The 24183-nt window shown below is 42.6% G+C and overlaps 1 protein-coding gene across 2 annotated transcripts in view; it reads left to right on the top strand.

Moving 5' to 3' along the window:
* Window positions 1-24183, top strand: part of PRLR (prolactin receptor) — a 168537-nt gene that overhangs the window by 133857 nt on the left and 10497 nt on the right. For both annotated transcript variants that reach the window (XM_075066904.1, XM_075066906.1), the window contains exons 4-9: window positions 2358-2476; window positions 3271-3403; window positions 9271-9440; window positions 11354-11520; window positions 12254-12395; window positions 16251-16380. In XM_075066904.1, the coding sequence (XP_074923005.1) occupies window positions 2407-2476; window positions 3271-3403; window positions 9271-9440; window positions 11354-11520; window positions 12254-12395; window positions 16251-16380 (812 nt within the window). In that variant the 5' untranslated portion in view covers window positions 2358-2406. The remainder of the gene's footprint in view (window positions 1-2357; window positions 2477-3270; window positions 3404-9270; window positions 9441-11353; window positions 11521-12253; window positions 12396-16250; window positions 16381-24183) is intronic.

Genomic DNA, 24183 nt, shown 5'->3' with positions numbered 1-24183 from the left:
AAACAACAAGTATATTTCCTGTGCAAACAAGTCAAATCATCTCCTTTGTTGTGAGGCACAGATGGGGGTCATGAAAGCCCAATTTCCTGCCAGATCTACTCAGCAGAAGTGGGGAGGTGAGGCTGAAGAGACATTGCAAATCTCCCTTTGGATGATAGTTGGGGGTGCAACATCTCATGTTATGAACCAATTATATCAAGAGGAACAGGAGGTTTAGTTGAGGTTCCTCTTTCTCTTTTCTTCATGAAAGTTACAGTTTAAGCAAGTAGACTTAACAGTACCAGTGATTCCCAATCTGTGTGCACTGTAACCTGCGTTCTGAGGATATGTAGGGGTATGAATGCACTTCACAAAGAAACTATCCCTTCAGAGCTATGGGGCTGGTTGTCCTTCTGCTTACACCAGTGTAATTCTGCTGACTTTAATGAGGTTGATCCTGATATACACTGGTGTAAGCAAGAGAAGAATCAGCTCCCATCTATCATGTCCATCTGGTAAGTTAACCATGAAGCCGTATTATGTTTTCCATTGTTTCTTTTGTTTTTGTGAGGGGTTTGGGCCCTTTGGGGTGTCACCTGATATGCTTGGGTTTAACTGAGCCTCCCCTGCTCAATCAGCCTGTTCTGCCAGCCTAGGTTCTCTTTACCTGGCCTTGCTGGGCTAGGCACACAAACCTCTTCCAGTCAAGCACACAGGCAGGGCCACACCCAGCTTCACAGAGAGACAGATCTGCTCTGGAAAGATTCAGCCTTAGGGGCTCTCCCCAACACTCTGGTGCCCACTCCCTTTAAGGGGTACAAACCCAAAGGTTTTATGAAATTCTCAATGTGGGGGGAGATATGCACAACTTCTTGCCTCCCCCCATTCCCAGTTAGAAATTACATAAACTGGGTTATATTATAAACAAACAATAAGTTTATTAACTACAAAAGGTGAATTTTAAGTGACTATAAGAGATAACAGACAGAACAAAGCAGATTACTGACCAAATAAAGCAAAATACACGAGCTAAGCTCAATATACTTAAGAAATAGGTTACAAAATGTAAATTCTCACCCTAAATGTTATTTTAGGCAGGTTGCAAAGTTTCTATGGTTCAGAGTTCCAATTATTTTTCTTTTCAGACTGGACCCCTGTCTCAGTCTGGACTCCCCCCTTGTCTTCCCTTCAGGTGGCTTTAGCAGTCTTTCTTCTTGGGCAGACAGGCCAGGGAGAAGAGGAATCCCATTTGTCTTCCTCCCCACCTTAAAGTATTCCCACCATATGTAAATCCTATTTGTTTCCCAAACTTGACCCCCACTTCTGTTCTAGTGGAAAGTTACAAAAAGTCTCAGGTAATGTTCAGTATCAGGTGCCAAGACCACCTAACTCAGTAGTATCACAGTGTCAATGAGTTAGTGGCAATATGAAGGGTCCGAAGGAAGGCCAAGCCTTTTCACAGTCCATTGTCCTTACTGGTGGGTCATCAGCCCTGTCTGGCTTTTCCATTGTTGTACCTGTAGTGTTAGCAGTGTTAGCAAAGTAGCATAGTTGAAATACAGATACATAGTCAATATTCCTAACTTCAGATACAGAAATGATACAAGCATACAAATTGGATAATCACATTCAGTAAATTATAACCTTTCCAAAGATATCTTACAAGACCCATCTTGCGTAAAGTACATCTCAGTTATGTCATTCATATCATAAGCATATTTTCATAAAGAATATGGAGTGAAACGTCTTGCTTTGTCATTTAAATTTACTGCAAAATTGAATGCAACAGAAAGAGTAAGTTACATTTGGTGGATGGCAACTGAGGGACAACTGAATTCAGTATTGTCAAACCCAACAGCTCAATAATCATGAGTTAGGCCCCTCAGAATCATGAGATTGGCTCAAAAATCATGCGAGTTTAAAAAAATAATAATGATGGGTTCTTTTTATTTGCCTTCTAGTTTTTGAGCCTTTAGGGTTCGGTTGGGTCATGTTCTCAAGCTGTTCTCTGCAACCACAACTTAATTACTTTTCAAGTGAAAGCTGAGATTCACATGCAATTGCATGAATCTGAGAGCTGGCTCTTTAAAAAGGCACCAAATATTATAGACACATGAGCAAATCACAAGAATAGGCCATGCTGTGAATTCTAATTGTGGTGCTGCTAACGATTGGCTTAATGACCTTGAGTAGGATACTTAGCCTTTCTGTGATTCATCTTCCCTATCTGGAAAATTAGGGACTATAACTCTTATTGGATTACAGAGGTGTGGTGAGGATTAATTAGCTCAAGTTTGCAAAGTGCTTTGAACACATAATGATATACACACACATGCCAAATACTATTATTAAATGTTGCACATTGACATATTTTTCAGCTATCCTCTAAACCTACTTTTCCCGCTGGAGGAGGAGTAGGTAAACAACATGAAGCAAAACTTGGCATCATCAGTTAGATTTATTTTGCTGCTTTTTCTGAACATAGAGTGTTTGAAAGGTAAGTAGAAAACTATACAGCACATTATTTTCCTGAAAGCAGTTTGTTTAGAAAATTCTAAAGATAAATCCTGGCTATCTTGATCCTCATTGGAACCTACACAACTTCAAATGACCAATTCGCTTAAGAACTGCTATACAGAGATTTTGAAAATGGCTTGATTTACTCTTGTGAAAGTTTTAGGGTCAGTAAGTGATAACTTAGGGTATGTCTACACAGCAAAGAAAAACCTGTGGTAGGCTCATGCCAGCTGCTTTGGGCTTCTGGGGCTCGGGCTGTGCGGCTGTTTCACATTGCTTGGTAGAGTTCCAGGCTCGGGGTGGAGCCCGAGCTCTGGGACCCTCCCACCTTGCAGAGTCCCAGGGTGTCTAGTTGCTGAGTAGACATACCCTTAGAGATAGTATTGACAGACACCTGTCCCTTCCCCTTCATTCTTCTTGGGACTTGTCACCATGAAATTGTGAATAGCAACATTAATGAAAAAGTGGCATGGACCTTTACTAAAGTAATAAATAAGCTTAGAAGGAGAAGGCAAGCGTATGCAAATTTGAATACACTTTTTTCTTAGAGATTATTGACCAACGTGTTGTTCATTTTAACAAGACATGTTTTTAAATACTATTGGATTCTATGTAGTAGTAATTCATGCATTCAGGTTTAGCCTTTACACACTGTAATGTATCCAATCCATGGAATCTATCATCTCCTTATACCTCACCATCAGTACTACCTAAATGTGTAATGTATGATATTTGTCAAGCTTATTAACTAGGTTGATTTATGCACTTACCCAGAGCAATCACCTCCTGGAAAGCCTGAGGTTTTGAAGTGTCGTTCTCCAGAAATGGAAACCTTCACTTGCTGGTGGAAGCCTGGCTCAGATAGTGGACTTCCTACCAACTACACTCTGCTCTACAACAAGGAAGGGTGAGAAGCTGTGGATAGTTAGTTATTCTGTAGATTATTACTTTGCTTCATATATAATTTACAGACCCCAAACTCTCACTTGTCTTTAAATTGCAGGTAATTATCAGATGATGAAGGTGTTGTGACAGAATAAGGGACTATCAGGGTTGGAAGGGATCTCAGGAGGTCATCTAGTCCAACCCCCTGCTCAAAGCAGGACTAATCCCCAGACAGATTTTTACCCCAGTTCCCTAAATGGCCCCCTCAAGGATTGAGCTCACAACCCTGGGTTTAGCAGGCTAATGCTCAAACCCCTGAGCTATTCCTCCCCCCCCCAATATAAAGGTAAGGACCATGCCCCTTTCAGGAGGGATGCTCTCCCCAAGCAAGGTGCACCAGGACAAAGGCTCAGCAGTCACCTGCAAATATGTCCATGTTGATTTGTGGATTTTGTTTTTGTTTTATGAATACTTCTATTTCAAACTCTATTTTGGATGTAATCTTTAGTATGGCTTTGAGCGTTCCTTTTGGTAGCTGGAACTTGACAATTAGTGGGGAACCTGTATTTGGAAGGCTGTTACAAACCCATCAAGGGCTATCAACATTGAATAGCCCTACCCTGGAGAAACAATGAGGTTGCTTTAGCTGTTTCATTGACTTTGAATGAACTCTCTACACAGAAATCTGTCTGTGGGGAGAGGGCAGACATTCCCCTGGTCTAGTCACATGGCTGGGAGAGCTGTAGTTAGTCCACCTGACCAAGAGAGAGAGAATCTGTTTTTAAAAAGGGTGTTTCTCTAAGCCAGGGGTCTCAAACTCAAATGACCACGAGGGCCACATGAGAAGTAGTGCATTGACTCGAGGTCTGCATCACTGACACACACCCCTCGCAGCCTCTGGCCCCACCCCCACTCCACCTCTTCCATTAGGCCCTGCCTCTTCCCACCCCTTCCCTGCCCCATTCCAACCCCTTCCCCAAAATCCCCACCCCAACGCTGCCCCAGGGGGTGCAGAAAGGGTGCATAGTGCGGGGGGGCTCAGGGCACGGAGTGCAGGAGGGGTGCGGGATGCGGCAGGGGGCTCAGGGCAGGGAGTTGAGGTGCAGGAGGTATGCAGGGTGCGGCAGGGGGCTCAGGGCAGGGAGTTGGTGTGTGAGGTGCAAGAGGGTGAGGGGTGTGGCACGGGGTCGGGGTGCAGAGTGCAGCAGTGGCCCATAGCAGGGAGTGCAGGAGGGGTGCGGGATGCGGCAGGGGGCTAAGGGCAGGGAGTTGAGGTGCAGGAGGTATGCAGGGTGCGGAGGGGGGCTCAGAGCAGGGAGTTGAGGTGCAGGAGGTGTGCAGGGTGCAGCAGGGGGCTCAGAACAGGGAGTTGGTGTGTGGGGTGCAAGAAGGTGAGAGATGTGGCACGGGGTCGGGGTGCAGAGTGCAGCAGGTGGCTCAGGGCAGGGAGTGCAGGAGGGGTGGGGGATGCAGCAGGGAGCTCAGGGCAGGGAGTTGAGGTGCAGGAGGTGTGCAGGGTGCAGCAGGGGGCTCAAGGCAGGGAGTTGGTGTGTGAGGTGCAAGAGGGTGAGGCACGGGGTCGGGGTGCAGGGTGCAGCAAGTGTCTCAGGGCAGGGAGTGCAGGAGGGGTGAAGCAGAGGGCTCAGGGCAGGAGTTGCGGTGCAGAAGGGGTTCAGGGTGAGCTCCAGCCTGGCGCCAGTTACCTAGAGTGACTCCAGGGTGGCAACGGTGCGCACCGGGGCCAGGGCAGGCTCCCTGGCCCCCGGCCCTGCACCGCTCCATTCCAGGAAGCAGCTGGAGCCGTGTCCCTGCAGTCCTTGGGGGAAGGAGAGGGGCTCAGGGTTCCATGCATCTGCCACTCTTGCCACTCCTTCAAGTACCTCCCTCGAAGCTCCCATTGGCCGCAGTTCCCTGTTCCCAGCCAATGGGAGCTATGGGGGGCAGTGCCTGGAAGGAGGCAATGCTGGAGCCTGCCTCCTTCCCCTCCCCCCCCCCGACTGAAGGCACAGGGCTCACAACACCACAGGGGGCAATCCTGCGGGTAGGCAGAGGGGCAGGGAGAGCTTGGCAGGCCACACTCAAGAGCGGCCCGCGGGCCGCGTGTTTGAGACCCCTGCTCTAAGCAAAGGGAGTAATTTCGTTTCCAGGAACAGAAGGCACAGCCTTCTCTAAAGGACTTGAACCAAACCCAGGGACTCACAAAAGGGGATGAAATGAGGAGTTTGTTTTCCCTAGATCTGTGTGTGCATGTGTAAGAATTCCTTTGCTTTACTGCCACATGGTCCAGAGCTTAATTTGCAATGAAGAGGTGCTGAGGCTCAACCAACTAGGTGCCAGGGCTCAAGGAATTTTTTTACTTTCATAACTGATGTGGCAACCCCAGAGCTGCCAGGGCTACGAACTGCCAAACCTAGAAGTGCCAGAGCTCAGCCCTGGCAAGCCCTGGCACAAATTAAGCACTGACATTGTCCTTGAGAGGGTGAACTTGAATCCAGAGTTCCCACAGCCAGGTGGTGTCTGAGGGGAACATGTCTAAATACCTGGGGGGCTCAGGCACCAGTTCCAGGTTCTAGGCAGCTGGACTGCAGGGTCCTACTGTCCAAGAATGGTGTCAGACATGGAGTCTGCATCAGGGAATGCACCTGAGACCCAGAATTAGGAACAGTGTCCAGTCACTACCCAGAGAACTTAGCACCACATGGGATTCAGTGGGTTGGATCCCATCATGCAGATAGTGTTGTCCATTCCAAGAGCAGGACTGGTCCAAGTTGTAACAGGTATTATTTAAGAACTATGTAAAAGTGAGGTTTATTTTAAGCATGAATTAGACATCTGTGCTTGTGAAAATAAAAGCACGAGATGTGCAAATGCATGTTTCCTATGTGCAAGAGGAGCTGTAGTCACTTCCAAGTCACTACTGATGTTGGTAACTTCACTGAAAGCAGAATCTTTTCTGATTAATAAAGACAGAATCTGGAGTTTTATTTACATAAAGAGAATGTGTTCTAAATTCACATTTCTGTCATTTACATTTCGTTTCAGTGGTTCGGTATATTCATGCTGTCTGTCAGGTCTCCATTTAAGAGTTCTTTCTTGGGATATATGTGAAGATCCTAAATTACTTGTACAGGTGGAGGAATGAGATTGACCAGTAGTAATAGTAATGGGCAAGTGACTGTGTCACAGAAACCACCATCTCAATTGTCACTGAATGGTAGACATATTGGTAGTCTTTGCAGAGACCATGGAGGCAGTTTGACAGAGTGATGAGGGTAATTGCTTTCACTGCTATTCCCCACGTTGTACTTGATCTGTACATAAAAAGTAGGCTTCATTCCCTACGGCTCTCAATCCTGCACCACTTTCACAAGCACTAAAATTCACTCTTAGAATATGGAATGAAGAAGGTCATGCTCTTTTTTGCTTGTACACACATCTCTAAGACACTTTTGATTATATACTGACTAAGGGCCCAACACTGATCTGTGCTTATGTAAGACCATGAGGAACACAAGAACCTTCCCCAGCTACTGCGTGAGGGCAGATCTCAATAATTCCCTGTGAGTAGCAGGAACTAGTTCCCAACTGGATAGGGGTGGGAAGGTGTCATAAGTAGATAGGTAAGGGTTAATTTTCTTTTACCTGTAAAGGGTGAACAAAGGGGGAACCAAACACCTGACCAGAGGACCAAATCAGAGACCTGGGTTTTTTTTAAAGTCTGGGAGGGAACTGGAAACTCGGGGTCTTTTTGTTTTCCTCGGCTGTGAGTAAACAAGCTTTTCTTCTAACTCCATCTTCTTTCAAATATTCCACTATGAAGTGTGAGTACAAAGGAACTAAAGTAATCAGCTGTGATGTGCTTTGATTTGTATTTACATGGGTGTTGATTTGCTGGACTGGTTTAATTGGGCTATCTTTTAAATCAGACTGTTTATTCCTATTTTCTTATAAGCCATATTCCTGTATTGAGTTTCTTAATGCAGTATTATTGTTCTGTATTTTCTTTCTTTTTATATAAAGTTTCTTTTTAAAACTTGTGGGAGTTTCTTTTCCTAGTGAGGCAGAGGGGAGAGGAATTTCTGTGCCCAGAGCTCTGTCTGTATATCGGTGACAGGCTAGAGGGGGGAGGGAAAAGCCCAAGGCTCTGTGTCTTAACTTTTCCCTATTGTCGGGGGCGGGAAGGTACGGGACCAAAGGGAGGAGAGTGATCTTCTCTGTGTGAGTACTGACTTGTTTGAAATGCATAGCCTCGGGGAAGCTAGATGCCTCTCTGTTGTATTCGAAGGGAACAGGACAGCATCGCACGGTTCTAACCAGAAGGAGGGAAAGCTGGCGGGATGAGATAGAGGAGACCCAGGGGCTCTGAGGTCTTGAGGGGTCCCCCAAGGAAAAGTTTGGGGAACCCGAGGGGGCCGAAACCCTGGAAAACTTCGGCTGGTGGCAGCGAAATAAGATCCAAGCTGGGTATAAGCTTGGGAAGGTTCACAGTAAGCACCCAGATTTTGTACGCTAAAGTCCAGATTTGGGAAAAAGTTTACCACAGAAGGTTACAGGGCCATAGCCCTGCTCCTTCCCATCACTGGTCCATGGAGCAAGGCAGCACATCAGGGGAACCAATATGTCCCATACCTAAGGATGATGCAGAGTGCACAGCTAAGGGAGAGATTTGCCCCCTAGGTCATCATCTCAACCAGTGTTCCTCTAGGCATTGGTGCAGCTTTCTATGGCCTTTTGCACCAGGCTGTATGTCAGTCACACAATCTAGTACTAAATAAATGCAAAATAATGCTATTGCCAAAAGCACCTATAAGAAATAGGAGATTTAGGTATAATGAACTGATAAATTTTTATTTTAATGAGATTATAACATTAAAAATTAGACAAGGCATCTTCTTGTCTGCAGTAGAACTGACCTGAATAAAGTAATAAAAATTTCTCCTCTATCATAATGCTAAGTAATGAGACTTTCAGGTGAAAATATATAAAGAAAATATTTGACAACAAGCTGTCTTCAAACCAGGGGTGAAAGTAAATTAAAGGACTTACTGGTACGCTGGAGTCCTGAGCAGGGGCGTGGCCTCAATTGGAAGAGGCGGGGACTTTTTAAATCAAGATTTAAAGGCCCCGGGGCTTTGGCTGCAGCTGGGAGCCCTGGGACCTTTAAATCACCCCCGAGCTACCAGCTGCAGAGGCGGCTGGGAGGTCAGGGACAATTTAAAGGGCCTGGGGCTCTGGCCGCCACTACCGCAGCAGAGCTCTGGGCCCTTTAAATCGCCGACGGAGCCCTGCTGCTGCTACCCCAGGGCTGCAGCAGCGGGGCTTAGGAGGCAATTTAAAGGGCCCTGGGCTCAGCCGTTTCAGGGAGCCCCAGGCCTTTTAAATCGTGAGCCTGGGGAAGCCAGTCCTGTCTGGCACAGCGTACCGTCTCTTGCTGATACTCCGGGCCGGATCAGACTGGCTTACTTTCACCTCTGCTTCAACTCAAGTGACTGTCTTTGATTTGCCTCTAACTTCTTGTTCTTAAACATTTTAGAACTGTTTTGGTGTTCTCTATAACGTTCTGTTTTATGGCTCCATGTCAGGCAAACCATCTCCTCCTCCATTTTAATAGCATACATTTAGTTATGACCTATATAAATACTAGTTCTAAAAGAACAGAGGACAAGTTCTAGCCCTGCGTAGTTCTAGTAAAGATAGCTCCCGTTCAGCAAAGCAGTTAAATTAATGGGACTTGAGCATGTACTTAAGTGCTGTGCTATGACAGGAGTATATACATGCTTAAAGTTAAATGTCTGTTAAAGTGTTTTGCTGAACTGTGGCCACTATTAGTAAATCAGATGCTTTACTTAATTTCCTGATGACTGATCATTTTTCATTTTTTAATTTCAGAAAAGAACAAATTTATGAATGTCCAGATTACAGAACTGCAGGTCCCAATTCCTGTTACTTTGACAAAAAGCACACCAATCTCTGGACATCTTATAACATTTCTGTAAAGGCAACTAATGAGGTGGGAAGTAACATCTCTAACCCTCATTATATGGACGTGACTTCCATAGGTAAGAGGGGGAAAAAACAGAAAATGAAGTGGAGATAGGCAGGACCTGGGAATCATAGAATCAGAGAAATCATAGAAAGATAGGGTTGCAAGGGATCTTGAGAAGTCATCTAATCCATCTTTCTGTGCTGAGGCAAGGCCAAGCATACACAGACCATCCCTGACAGATGTTTGTCTAAAAACTCCAAAAATGGGGATTCCACAACTTCCTTGCTAATCTGTTCAAGTTCTCAATGATCCTTAGAAAGTTTTTTTCCTAATATCCATCCTAAATTTCCCTTGCGGCAAACTAAGCCAATTATTTCTTGTCCTACCCTTGGTGGACACAGAGAACTGTCTTCTTTATAACAATCTTTTATATATTTGAAGATTGCTATCATGTCCCACTTAAAGCATCTTGTCACTAGACTAAAAGTTCCCATTTCTTTCAACTTTTCCTCATAGGATGTTTTCTAAAGCTCTTATCAATTTTGGTGCTCTTCTCTGGACTCTCTCCAGTTTGTTCATATCCTTCTTAGAGTGTGGTGCACAAAACTGGACACAGTACTTCAGCTGAGGCCCCACCAGCGCTGAGTAGAATGGCACAATTTCCTCCTGTGACTTGCATACAACACTTCTGTTAATACACATCACCATGCTATTTGTCTTTTTCGCAACTGCATCACACTGTTGGCTCATATTCAGTGTGCAATCCACTATAACCCCCAGATCCTTTTCTGAAGTACAGCTGCTTTGCTAGTTATTCCACATTTTGTGCTTTTGATTTTTCCTTCTTAAATGTAGTACTTAACACTTAAAGTTCAGAACTATGCCATCTTGTTTCTGAAACTTTATCCTGAAACTGCCTTGTGAAACATCTTAATTTGATGGTGAGGGAGCCTTGTCAGAATGACATTGATCAGCAGATCATGTGCATTCATTTTAAATATGTATATGTCTGAAAACCGTATGATGTGTGTATTATTTATAAATAAATAAACCTTATTAATTTTGACTGATAAATTGGCACCAGGTTTAATTAAAATTAGCTCATGTTTTCCCAATGGTTTGCTGACAGTTAATGCAATTCCATAACAATTCAGATTCTAAATATATCAGGCTACGTTATTTTATCTCAGTGTCTTCCAGATCAATTTTTGCTCCATTTACAAATGTAAAAATATTTTTCTAGCTGCTAGCTCCGAAAACTCAGTCAAGGTTTTAAAAGCTAAATCAGGTTCTCCTGACTTGTGTTTCATAACTAGTACTATGTCTCCGGGGGGTAAATGTTTCTGCTAGTTACTGTTTTAAAGGCATGATATGCAAAAGTGCTTGCAAGAGGGCTGAATTTTTTTTTTAGTCCCAGTCACATGTCCTGGCTCAAAGTTACAAAGATCAATGTCTCTTTCACAACACAGGAATTATTGTCCACTGCTGCCAAGAGGTAACCCTAGGCACCTTCTTCTGAAACACACTAGCGAGGGACAGACCTTACTTGTATTCTAGATACAGAGGTAGGGGCTTTGACCCACACTCCTAACATCATCCTGCTTTCAGTGTGTTACCGAATGTACAGATTATATTGATATAAAGATACTCAGTCTATTATCAGGTCAGACGGTTTCATTCTATGGAAACATGTATAGTTTTATGTAAGTAGGTGTTTCTGTAGCCTGACAAATTCAGCAGAAAGTGGAAGAGGAACATGAGCAATACTATGGCAAGTCAACAGCCAGTTCAAACAAAAAGAGAGAAAGGAAGCCAGAGAGCTACTGGACTATTCCAAACCCCTGTTGTGTTTTTTTTATTGGCTTTTTTCATTTAATGTACATTGATATTTCCTGAAGCAAATAAGTTAAAATAGTAGACGATAGTAGGAGGCTTCTTTGGTGAGAGAAACTAAAAGTTTCTGTGTTTGATCTTTCATTTGTACAGTTCAGCCAGATCCTCCTGTAAACCTGTCTCTGCAAGTAATACAATCAGCTGGGATATTATATCTTTCGGCAAAGTGGTCTCCACCTCCATTGGTTGATGTCAGATCTGGTTGGCTTATACTTCATTATGAATTACGACTAAAGTCTGAAGAAAGGGAAGAGTGGGAGGTAAGGAAATGGCAAACTTTCATAGTGGATGTTCCCTGTTTTCTAGTTCATATATCTGAACTTTATATCTTGATATTATGTACACTGTGGTGCCTGACCAGGGCCAGGGTATCCAAGTAAGGCTGTCCAAATGTGACCATTAAAAAGAGGAGAGTATTTCTGTGGTTTGGAGGGAGGGAAAGTAAGAATTCCAGATATGTACATTGTTGTCCGAAGAACTACATACGAGAGAGAGAAACTGACTACAAGACTGAGAATACAATAGATTTTCCTTGCAGTGACTATCCTGAATGTGTCTGTCTCAGAGATACTAGGGAAAATATCACACTTCATATGTTCCTTACATCATGGAGTCAGATTTCGTGAAAAGCTGGCTCAGTGGGCAGCAGGGCTGTATTCCTCTTGCTCTGACATCTGAAGTGGAGTTGCTAATATTGGAATGAGTGAAAACTAAACTGGTCCTCAGAAATCTAAAATAAGCCATATATTCTAGACTTCTGAAGAAATCTTGGTCTAATTGAAGGGAGATTTGCCATTGACTTCCATGGGTCAGGATTTCACCCTTATTTCTTTGTAGAGCCTATTCTTTAAAGTCTGTGGGTGAAATCCTGCTCCCACTGAAGTCAATGGCAAAACTCACATTGACTTTAATGAAACCAGGATTTCACTTCATGATTTGTATAGAAAAATGTCCCAGTTCCTTATGGTTTCTATATTTTTGATTCCTCTCCAGACTATTTTTGTTGGACAGCAAGCACATTATAAGGTGTTTAAATTACATCCTGGATTGAAATACATTGTACAGGTTCACTGCATGCTAGATCATGGAAAATGGAGTGAATGGAGCTCAGAAAGTTACATTCAGATCCCCAATGGTGAGTGGCCGACAATCCTTCTGTTAATTTCCTTTTAAAATCTCAGTGACTACAGTGTTTGTGAAATGTTCCCATGTAGCAGCCCTCTATACACTGGAAATGTACAGTACAAGAGAGAGCAGCAGTGCAACCCTGATAATATCCAGGTATGACACAGTTGTTCAGTCTTCCTGGTCCATTAGTCCTTGACCTCATTGTTGAGACTGGCAACTACAGGTGCTATTTAATGACATTGTGATGGCAGGCTTTGGACATTTCTTAACTGGGAACTGGACTGAAATCATCAGCTCATTTCAGACCGTGCACAAAACTGCATTCACCATAATATGGTAACAATTTTACCACATGGTGTGGGTTTTAGTTGGTGGTCTAAATACGATAGACCTCAGATCTTGTTACCAAACTCCTTAGCCATGCTGTTGCTGTTACTCACGTCTGCTGTTTTATTAATTTTATTTTTCATGTCTTGATATGGAGAGTGTTGGCAATGATTAAAATTTTCACATGTGACTAAGGCCTGGTCTACACTACGCGTTTAAATCGATTTAATGGCCGTTAAATCGATTTAACGCTGTACCCGTCCACACTACAACACCCTTTATATCGAAATAAAGGGCTCTTTAAATCGATTTCTGTACTCCACCCTGACGAGAGGAGTAGCGCTAAATTCGATATTAACAGTTCGGATTACGGTTAGTGTGGACGGAAATCGACGTTATTGGCCTCCGGGCGGATCCAGATGCAAACATGAGGGATGCTCTGGAACAGCAATCTGAACTCGGAGCGCCGGGCAGCGTAAACAGGAAAAGCCCGGAACTTTTGAATATACCTTTCTGCTTCCCAGCCGTGGAGCTCCTGATCATCACGGCTGGCGAGCAGTCTCAAATCCAAAAAGAGCTCCAGCATGGACCGTACGGAGATACTAGGTCTGATCCGCTGGTATGGGGAGACAATCTGTTGACAGTCCTCCTTAACAGAAACGAAATGCCGAACAATGAATAAAAACTCAATGGTAATCACAGCGCTGTGTGGACAAGCGTAACAGGAAGGCGCAGATGACTCAAATGGACACCTCATGGATGAGGGGGTACTGAGGACTCCAGCTATCCCACGAGTCACACACTAGTCATCTTAAAATTATTTGCATTCTTGGCTGCTCCCAAATGTCTGATAGGTTTCACAACACAGTGTCTGCGTGGTTCTAGGGACAGCTCTCAGTTTCTTTCTCCCCACCACGTGAAAAAAAAGGAAAAGAAATCAATTCCTTGACTACTTTCATGTCCACTTGAACCTAGTATGTGTTGAATCTGCTGCTAGGTAGACGGGATACTACAGCATGGTGTGGAAAGGCAGTTATCCGCTCCTGCTCCACCTCTCACCCTTCCCCGGTGATAAGACGTGCAGAAGGACTGCCCACCATCCTCGACGAACACCAATGCCTGATAATTGCTCTAGTATATGAGGCAATGATCCTGGGTGGGGAAGTGAGGTTCGCTCATAAGTATTAGGGACAGTACTTTTGAGCTCTTCGTTGACCCAGACAGATCCACCCAAAGAGCCCGTACTCTGGCGAGGCTCCGAACATTCTGATACTAGACACAGAAACACATGTATTATGGTTCGAGAGCATATTAAGAGTACTCGCTTGCCAATTGATTGCGGAGCACTACCAGCTTATAGAGAAAATTTACCTAAAAGAAAAGATGGTCTCGTTACACTGCCTGGACTAGACATACGAGCGCGAGAGAAGATGCTGCCGGCACCAAGTGTCACTCTTCTTCCCCCACTCTTCAGGTAAATCTACAACACAACCACAGTCTCTGTTTCTATATTCTTGAGATATTTCCAATTTACCATAGAATAGGAATCTCATATCTATTCATGAACATCAAAATGGAAGGGACAACCTCTGAGAGCCACAGCGGATTGCCCAAGGAAAGGTTAGAGTGTGAACGAGAGAGGAAGCTGAGAGCGGGAATGAGCGAGAGTTAGTATTTGACAATTGGGTGTACAACCATCACTACTGTAAAGTAGCAAACAACGGAGCATGCTGTTGCTCCTCTGAACATCTGGATCCTCTATAACATACTATCGGGCCTATTCGGATAGAACACCTTAGGTCTAGGAACGGTATTATTCTCTCTCGCTTTCATGAGCAGAATACCATATAGGATGGAATTACTCATATTTGCACACAAGTCAATCCAATGTTTGCTTTCGGAAAATATCAGACCTAGGGCTTGACGTATGAGTATGCAGCGGGACTAATTCAGCAGAGAGGGAGAGATAACCGTCATTCATGGCCCAGTGGTTCTCCGGCAGTTAAGACGGTACAGGAAGGACGACAGTAACCAATCGCTGCTGATCGTGCAAAGCAAGTGAATGCTGCCTGTGGTAGCGCTGGAGTATCGCCTCTCTCTCGCGCGGCATCCAGTACACCATACGGTGCCCGGGAAGAGAAAAAAAAGCCTGAATCGGGATCCATGTTGCATGCTATGGCGGCGCCAGGGCATAATCCCAAGGGAAAACGGCGGCGAAAAGGATTGTCCAGTTGATGTTGTTCCCGGAGGAAGGAATGACTTGACGACATGTTACCCAGAAACCCCGGCCATTAACATCAACCTCTGAAATCCGAAGAAGTGGGGGAACTGGCGGGACTATGGGATAGCTACGGAGTGCTACCCACAATGCAACGCTTCAGAAATCGACGTTAGCCTCGGAGCATGGACGCACAACGCTGAATTACTGTGCCTAGTGTGGCCGCATGAAATCGAAATTATAATATCAGTTTTATAAAACCGATTTTAGCAAATTCGATTTTATCCCATAGTGTAGACGTGGCCTCTGAAGCATAAGTTCTATTTTCAGAACTGAGTTTTAGGCACTTTGGAGCTTTGAAAATTAAAGGTCCCAATCTCAAGAATTGAAAAACAAAGATTCTCAATAGTTTGAGACCATTATCCACCTCACGTGCACAATCACAACAGTCTTACTTAGTGCAGTGTTTCAATCAGCGTCATGCTACTTGATGTGTTAATCTTTGTCCTACTGTAAGTTTTTTGTTTGAGTTTCTAATAACATCAGTGAAACACCAAACATATCACAATAAAGCTTCTTTGGCTGTGATCAGACAAGTAGCTTAGGTCTCTAAGTACCATGTATGAGGTCACTAAGCAAGGAACACATAAGTGCTTCCTTTTTCTTATCCCTTAAGGGCAGCTCAGCCTGATCTGGGGCTGCAGGAGAGATGGGACAACGCTGGCGAGAAGACACACATGGGCAAACACTTAGAAGGAAAATGCAGCTTCATCAGCTAGATTTCTTTTGCTGATTTGTTTTTTGTTTTTCTTAACAGAGTTTTGGGATGATGAGTAGAGAACTAAAGGGTCCTTTTTTAAAGTGGTCTGTATAGAATAATCTGAAGATAGACATATCTAGACTGTATCTACCTTAGGAAATCATATGTCCACATTACCACAGTATCTGAGCCCCTCACAAACTTTAATGTGTTTATCCTCACAACATCTCTGCAAGGGAGGGCACTGCTGTTATCCCCATTTTTACGTACGGGGAACTGAGGCACAGAGTGACTAAATGACTTGCCCAAAGTCACACACCAAGTCCCTGTGCTACACAGACTTCAACCCAGATTTCCCAAGGCCTACTTTAGTGCGCTAACCACTGGACCTTCCTTCCTTCTCTACTGATGTAGAAGTGAAAACGTTTTTTCTTGTAAATATACTTAAGTCTGACTGTCCTTTACCTGTCAATAATTTATAAATTCAGGACTGATATTATTCAGTGTATTATATAACAGTTAAGTTTATTAACTAGATAATTTATGCATTTCTACAGGGCAGCCCCCTGGAAGACCTGAGCTACTGAGGTGTCGTTCTCCAGAAAAGGAAACTTTTACTTGCTGGTGGAAGCCCGGCTCAGATGGAGGACTTCCTACCAACTACACTCTGTTCTACAGCAAGGAGGGGTAAGAAGCTGTGGGTAGTTGTCCTGTGGCTTATTATTTTATCTTATGTATGTTTACAGAATCTGAGTTCTCATTTCTTCTTAAATTGTAGTTAATTATCAGGGGAGTAAAAAGTAATTTAAGATTTTTGTAAAAATGAATTGTATTAAGAAGCAGCAGTAGTAACTTCATAATTGAGATTGCAGCAGGGTTTCTGTTTAAAGCCACTCTTTCAAAATGCACTGAAAAATTCTATGCAGTGTTCTTGTAGCCATTTTGGTACCAGAATATTAGAGAGACAAGGTGGGTGATGTAATATCTTTTAATGGACCAACTTCTGTGTGAGAGAGACAAGAAGAGCTCTATGTAAGCTTGTCCCTCTCACCAACAGAATTTGGTCTAATAAAAGATATTACCTCATCCACCTTGTCTGTTTGGGATATTCTGACAGTCTTCACCAGATTGCCTTGAAAACTTCTATGCCACTGTGAGGCCCGGGGTACAGTTTGTGGTACACATTTGGGGTCCTTTGGCCAAGGGGCTCCTGAGACACAAGGCCACCCAAAATTACCTGTTTTTAAAATTACCATCTTTATATCGAGCCTTTTGCACAGAGATCCATAGACAATAGTAGGGTAGAGCTACACAAAATGTGATCGTGGTAAGGTCATTCCAGAGACACAAGTGTCTGGCACCAGAGTCAATCTCCCAAAATTTATGAATAAAAAGTTAGTCAATGTGTTTGTTTAGTTCTGAGGAGCGAGCTACTTTTGGCTTGTCCCAGCACTGCTTATGTGTGAGCTATGAGCCAACTTAATGTTGAAGTGTGTAGTTGCCTGCTGAGCGCAGGCTTATTCAGGAAGTGTGCAGACACCAGTTCAAATGGTGAGAGACACAGCATAGAGCCCACATGCTTGTCTTCCTGCTTCTTAGAGGGAGCTGGGAAACGAGCACACTTCCTGCAGTCAAGGACCTCCTCCCCTTCCCCTAATTAGGGTATGTAGAGCTGGAAGGTGTAAATTCCAACTTGAGGAGACATTCATGCTAGCTCTCATCGAGCTAGTGCACTAAAAATAGAAGTGCATCCATGGTGGCACAAATGGTAGGAGGAGCTAGTTTCCCCAAGTATGATCCCATCAATACTTTAAGCACGTATGTGGGGCAGCTAGCTCCTCCCACTGCTTGTGCTGCTGTGACTACACTTCTGTTTTTAGCACACTAGTGTTACAGCCCAATGGCAATAAAAAAGCCCTTAGCAATCCTCTCTCCACGCCAGTAAAATCCTCTGTGCATATACCCTCAGCCGTAGCATAACTGCACATAAAAAAAAGTAGGGTTTCTCGCTCTGCCCTTGGGAGGGGTTTTTGCCTGGGGTGTATAAACTTTAGGTGGTAAAGGCCAAGTAATACAAAAAAAAGCTTAGCCTGCCTCTCTCTGGCCCAGTGGGGTAACGTTATAAGCCCCAGTGTCGGCTTGGGCAGTGTAAAATCTTAAGTAACTAAAAAAATCGTAAAAGCGATACCAACAAATTGTAACAACATGTTTAAAAAACAAAAGGGTTCAACTGCGGACTCAGGTGTCCCACAGTCATGGACAATGGTGGCATTCACAGTGGGGTCAGGGCTGAACGCATGGGAAATAGGCAGCGTGAACATGAAAGTCCCGCTGGTGTCACAAAAGGTTGGTGGTCCTAATGCCCGAGCTACAAAAGGGACAACAAAACCCCAGTTGCCCCTTTCATGGGGGGGGTGAGGACCTGTCCCAGCTGGAGAGGGCTCTCACCAAGGTAAAATACAATCCCTGGAGTTCCATCACAAAGCTTCAAGAGTGTGCACTCTTGGCAGAATTTATTAAGCCTGTATGCCAAGTATAAAAAGCAAAAAAGTAAAAACCTAGGGGCAGCTGTAAAATTAATATAAACTGCAGCAGCCATGTGATATCAAATGTTATCAAAACTAAAAAAAAGTTTAAAAAAAAAAAAGCAGCGTGCACCCAACAAGTAATAAAAATTAAGCACAAATTACTAACCAGGAGGCAACCCAGGCCTATGCCCAAAACAAGTTGCAGGCTTTAAAACAAAACTTCCAGGCAAAAAAAGCAAAACACACCTGCCTAAAAGCACTGGCTAAGCAAGTACCAGTCCTTCAAAAACTCGTCAAAAATGTAACCATTCGTGCTCAGTATACGCTGCAAAGGCGGTGTGTCTGCCATAAAAAAAAAAAATTAAACAATTAAAAGGCCAATTGGCCATGCGTTCTGCCCAGGTGGCAAGCCTCACAAAAAATAACTCGGGTAACCCTTGTAAGTTATATTGTTTAAAAAAAAAGGGAAGGGCTAGTTAAAAAGCCCACCCTCCGTGCTAAATTGGTAATAAAACAAAACCTGTGCCCATAAAAAATATATGTATATATTCAGCAAAAAAAGCAAAATCGGCCCAAACAAGCAGGCAGGCAACAAATAAAAAAAAGTCAAAAATGGGTTAAAACCCCTAAGGGGATAGCGGCAAAAGAAAAAAAAAAAAGGCAGTAAATACAGGCATTAAAATTTCAAATCCCCAAAACAATATTTAAAATAATAAAATCTAAGTTAATAAAGGTATCGTGTTAAAAAATAAGTAAGTAATTTTTTAAAAAATTAATAAAAAGTTAACTCTATAAATGCTCAGAAAACCCCTAAACAATTAAAGGTTATAAAAATGTTCAAAAAAAATTATTGGTTTCTTTGCACCCATTCTAAAAAAAAAAAGGTCTCTTTTCCAAAAAAATAAGCCAGGCAAGAAAAAAATCTAATTTAAATCATTTCAGAACAATTTAGTCAAATTTGCTAAAAAACAAACAAACCCTCAAGGGGTGTCTATTAAAACTTAACTGCCCCCAAATGTACATAAATGTAATCTATGTACAGCTATATACAAATTAAAACAGTGTAAGAGGTGTTCAAAACAACAAAATCAATTGGTTTTGCTTTTAAATAATACCACTAAAATCCATTTAAAATCTTTCATTCAAAGTTGCAAAACCAAAAAATGTTTTTGGCAAAACACAAATAACTAAAGTGTTGTTTGGCTTTGGTATTTAACATTTAACCCTTAAGGGGTAATTCAATGCTTTACAAAATTTAAAGTATTTTTAAATAAAAACCAAAGTCGTGGTTGCAGCAGGGCAGTCAAAGCCTAAAAAATAAAATTATAATCTTTTTTGGTAGTAACAAAGTGGCAATTAAAAGCTGTAGTAAACAAACAAACAAAAAACAGTGCCCCACACTTAGCCTTAGAATAGCTCTGTGTAATCAAACTGTCACTTTGCTAAAGGTACATAAAAATTCTGTAAGCACAAAAAAAAAATTACACCTTATATAAAAATTAATATGACTAATGTTCTAAAACTTAAATTATAAAAAAAAAAATACATTTTCCCCAAAACATGTGCAATGTATATTATAAAAGGGGTAAAAAAAAATGCAAAAACATACCATAGTACTTAATTAAAATCCTATTGGGCTCCAAAAAAAAAGCCACAATAGGTTGTGTTTTCTTTTTCAAATTTCTGAGTGTTTTAAAAGCAAAAATTAAAAGTTGAAAGTAATGAAAACTCTGGTAAAAGTTAATTGTGTACCTTTTAAAACAAAGTCTCTAAGCTGCTAATGGCTTTAAATACAAAAGCAAGCGAAAAAGCATCTGTATTAATGCAAATTACCTAACTAATAAAGGTAAAAGCCATTAAAACCTGGCCTGCCTATAAAACAAACACAAAAAATATGGGAGTAATTCCTCTGTAATGCCTGCAATCAGCAAGGGTATTTGTTAAAAAAATGTATTTTAAGCAATAATCTGCAACCCCCAAAGGGGTAAACATATGGGTGGGGAGGAGGGGTGTCTTTCAAAAAAACAAAAAAAGTTAATACTAGCTAAAAAGCAACCCAAAATACCATAAATCTATTGTCACAATAAAAATTGTGTTTTGTGTTCTATGTTTTGTCCTTTTGTTGTTTGTCTTGTTGCTAGCACTGTTGTGTATCAAATGCTGCAAAAAACATCCTCAGGTAGCAAACACCATATTACAAAAAAATTGGTTTTAAAGCAAAAATTATAAATACTATAAACCTAACGATAATAAAAAATAAATTAAGCTCTCTGTCCCAGCTACAAAACAGCCTAACACAAAAACAAATAAAAATAAAAAATCACAAAGCTATTGCACATAAAATGTACTAAAAGGCAAATACACCTCTACCTCGCTATAACACAACCCGATATTACACGGGTTCACATACAATGCGGTAAAGCAGTGCTCCCGCGGATCAGTGCGTCAGCTCCCAGCCAGGGTGCTCCACTTTCCGCTGCCGTTGAGTGCGGGGAAGTTGAGGAAAGGATGCCCCCATACTCACCTGCAGCGGGAAGCGGAGCACCACGGCTGGGAGCTGGTGGAGTGGGCTGCTAGGGACCGGGCTGCTCCACTTCCTGCTGCCAGTGAGTGTCGAACCTTTCCCCTCCCCACCCAGCCCCCCACCCAGCGACACAGCTGGGGCTGGGGCAAGGAAAGCGGAGTAATGTCTCGGGTAAAATGTCTCGGGTAATATTAAAAAACACTAAGGTTTTTAAATCACTGTTTAATACTTATCAGTACAAAATAAATGCAGTATAGTAAGTATACTGGCATAGTAAGGGCAAACCCTTTAATTAAAAAAATTATCATCAAAATTGCACACCAACAGGCTCTAAAAGCAAAAATATAAAAAGTTAGTCCCCTCCCCATATTGCACATAAAATCCTTCTGGCTACCCCAAACCTCCCCTAAATCCAATAAAAACAAACCCTGTTCCTCCTATGGTGGCCTAACCCAAAATAAAAAGCCCTTGAACAAGTAATAGCAATCTCTAATCCCTAAATGCAATTTTGTTGTTGTAACCTCCTAAACCAGGCAAACAGCATCCACAACAAAAACTAAAAAGGACTGTAACAAAATAACTAATAATTTAAATGGTTTTCACATGTGCCTCTGTTTCCCCAAATACGTGCACTTGTGTTGTCCCTTTTCTTTCCCTTTGGCTTTGTTAACAAAACAGGGAGTAATAGCAAAAGCCCCCAAGCACCCCAATTCATTGCAATATAATATTCCTCTGCTTAGCCCCTAGTCTTAAAAAAATGGGCCTAAAAAAGGACCTCCACATCTCCCCCCCACTCCAACCAGCGGTGGCAGCAGATTTTACTAGCTACCAAATAAAAGGTAGCCACTCAACGCTAAATCCTCCTTAATGCCACTTTAAAAGCTTTAAACATTTATTTGCCTCGAAACGCTTCCAAGTCCTCGCCTTCCTTCCTAATTGTACTGGGGGGGGCACCCTCCAACTTCCCCTCCTTACCCAAATATTGTTCCCTCACCCCAAAAGGCAAGCCATACTTGTGGAGTGGGGCTAATTCAGCAGTCAATATTTAAAATATTCAGCAGCGGCCGATAAAAAAAACAAGCGGTTAAAACAATTAAAAAAGGCCACAGGGCTGGTCACAAGTGCAAATCTCACCCACCTTACAGTGGCCACCTCCACCCTCAAACATACTGCCAAATTGGCCCTCCACATGCAAAACACCTTGCAATAATTAATTACAACCATAATTAAGGCTAAAAACCAACTAGCTTAAAATTCTGTGTGCTCCCAAATCCAACAATATTTAACCCAGCAAATTAGTAGCATCCAAATTCATAGCATCCAATATTTAACCCAGCATTCGTTAGCATCGTAACCCAACTCCATAAAGCCTGGCCCAAAAAAATCCATTCTCACTCAAAAATTCCCAAAAAGCAATAGCCTTTTCGCTACTCCTAAAAACTCACTAATTAAAAGTCCATAGGCATAGCCTGCTCTTTCATGGCCTTTGGCCCCATAAAAGAAAGTGTGGGACCCCACTATAAAAATCAAACCAGGCCTTTAAAAAGGCTGCCTCTAAAACCGGGTAGTCCCTCGCACTGTGTAAAAGGTGGCTTCCCCCAATAACATGACTAAGCAGTATGTGCTAACTGCAGCCCCCGACTATCAGCACATATAAATTGCAAATGGCAACACCTGGCAACTATAACCTATAAAACCCCCTCAAATAATTTGGAAAAAAAGGGGCAATGCCAAGCCACTTTTACAAGGTGGGTCAAGGCATGTGCTAAAGTGGAAAGGCATCAGAATATGCACCCACTAAGGCACAGCTGTTTACCCATACCTCAGCATGTTTTTAAAAAACCACCAGCCCAAAGTGCCTCTCCACTTGCTGATACAATCTAAAACGCCATTTTTTTTAGTGCATTGGCCCGCTGTTATTCAAAGTAGTGTTAATGTTTCTATGTTGTGTTTATTTTTTCATAAATCACACCCAATGTTTTCCTGCCATTAGTGCACATCCAAAAACAACTAACCTTGTTCCAAACAAATGCCTCATCCTTTACAGTGTTGCAGAACACGTTTAATCTAAAAAAAGCTGCCTTTGCCACAGCCTTCCAAATGGGGCATCTATGCCAACAAAAAAATGCGTTATGCTATCTTTCTAATAAAGCCAAAAGCCACTACAGGCTAGTGCATGCAATTGTTGCCGCCCTAACAATTTTATTTGTGCTATATTGCTGTTTATGTAAAAGGTCAGAGAAAGGGTAAAAACCTAAGTGGTGACCCCTCACAACAAAATGTTGATTTGGGGCTGAGGGGGGCTGTCACAACCCAATGGCCCCCAAGGAGGTAAATCAGTGTTGTATGTTGCTAATGCTGTTGCACACATTGCAAGGTATTTCAGAAAGGGTTAAAGGTGTGAGTGTGGAGTCAGAGGTTCCTTTGCAGGTTACAAAAGGCCAGGAAGGAAGGAAGGAAGAAGGGAATGGGTTAACTCGACACTCCAGCTACGTCTAAAAATAAAACGCTAACTCTGGGCCAAGGCCATGGCACACAACCAACTCTCAGCTGTCTGCCAAAAAAAACGGGGCGGGGGGGTTAAATTCCAATCCCAACCAGCTGTAACAAAAAAAAATCAGCTAAACAAAACTGCAGGGGCTGCAAAAACTAGTCAAACAGTAAAGACTAGCAAAAAAAAAAAAAAAATGCGTCCCTAAAGCCGATGCATTTTTAAACAGTTAAAAAACCCACAAAAGCCTGGTTTAAACTGGTACAAAAAGCATGGGAAACAAAGGTCCCTAAACAAAACATCCTCCCAAAACTTAAAACCCTCCTAAAAGCTAAAGCAAATTAAAAATTAACAGCAAACCCTAAATGGCCTGTGCCCAAAACAGAACTCTCGTCTACCCTTCCCCCTCTTCTTCTTCTGTTACACCCAGGCTGACCAGCCTTAGGTTGTGTGTGTGTGTGTGTGTGTGTATGTAAAAAAATGGGTTAGGGCTCGGGCACTAACACTTTTTTCCATCCTCTAAGTAACATGGAGGCAAACCCATCACTCACCTCTGTTAGTTAATTAATAAAACTTTAAAATTTAGTCATGTTGGTGTGCTCTTCATCTCCACCCCTAACAATCCTGCAGCCTCAGCCTAATCACCTAATGCCTCAGGCAAATTGGTAACATAAATCTGTCACACTAGCTAGCCACAGGTACATCTCCTGGAACTGGAATTTACACCTTCCAGCTCTAGTGTGGACATACCCTCAGTTTGGGAATAGTAATAAATTGATTACTGGGGACACGAAGAGAGGCACAAACTGGATTTTTGAGGAGTAGAGGGTGAAAGACACAGAATAGGTTTTGGGTATGGGGGAGAGATGCACAAAACAGATGTTGAAGGTATATCAGACATAGTAAATGAATTGGGGGGAGAGGAAATGAATGTTTGAATTATTTAG

The sequence above is a fragment of the Chelonoidis abingdonii genome, chromosome 6 (genome assembly GCF_003597395.2).
Source record: "Chelonoidis abingdonii isolate Lonesome George chromosome 6, CheloAbing_2.0, whole genome shotgun sequence".
Lineage (NCBI taxonomy): Eukaryota > Metazoa > Chordata > Testudines > Testudinidae > Chelonoidis > Chelonoidis abingdonii.
Note: the sequence above shows the minus strand (reverse complement) of the source record. Positions and strands in the feature narration are given on the sequence as shown.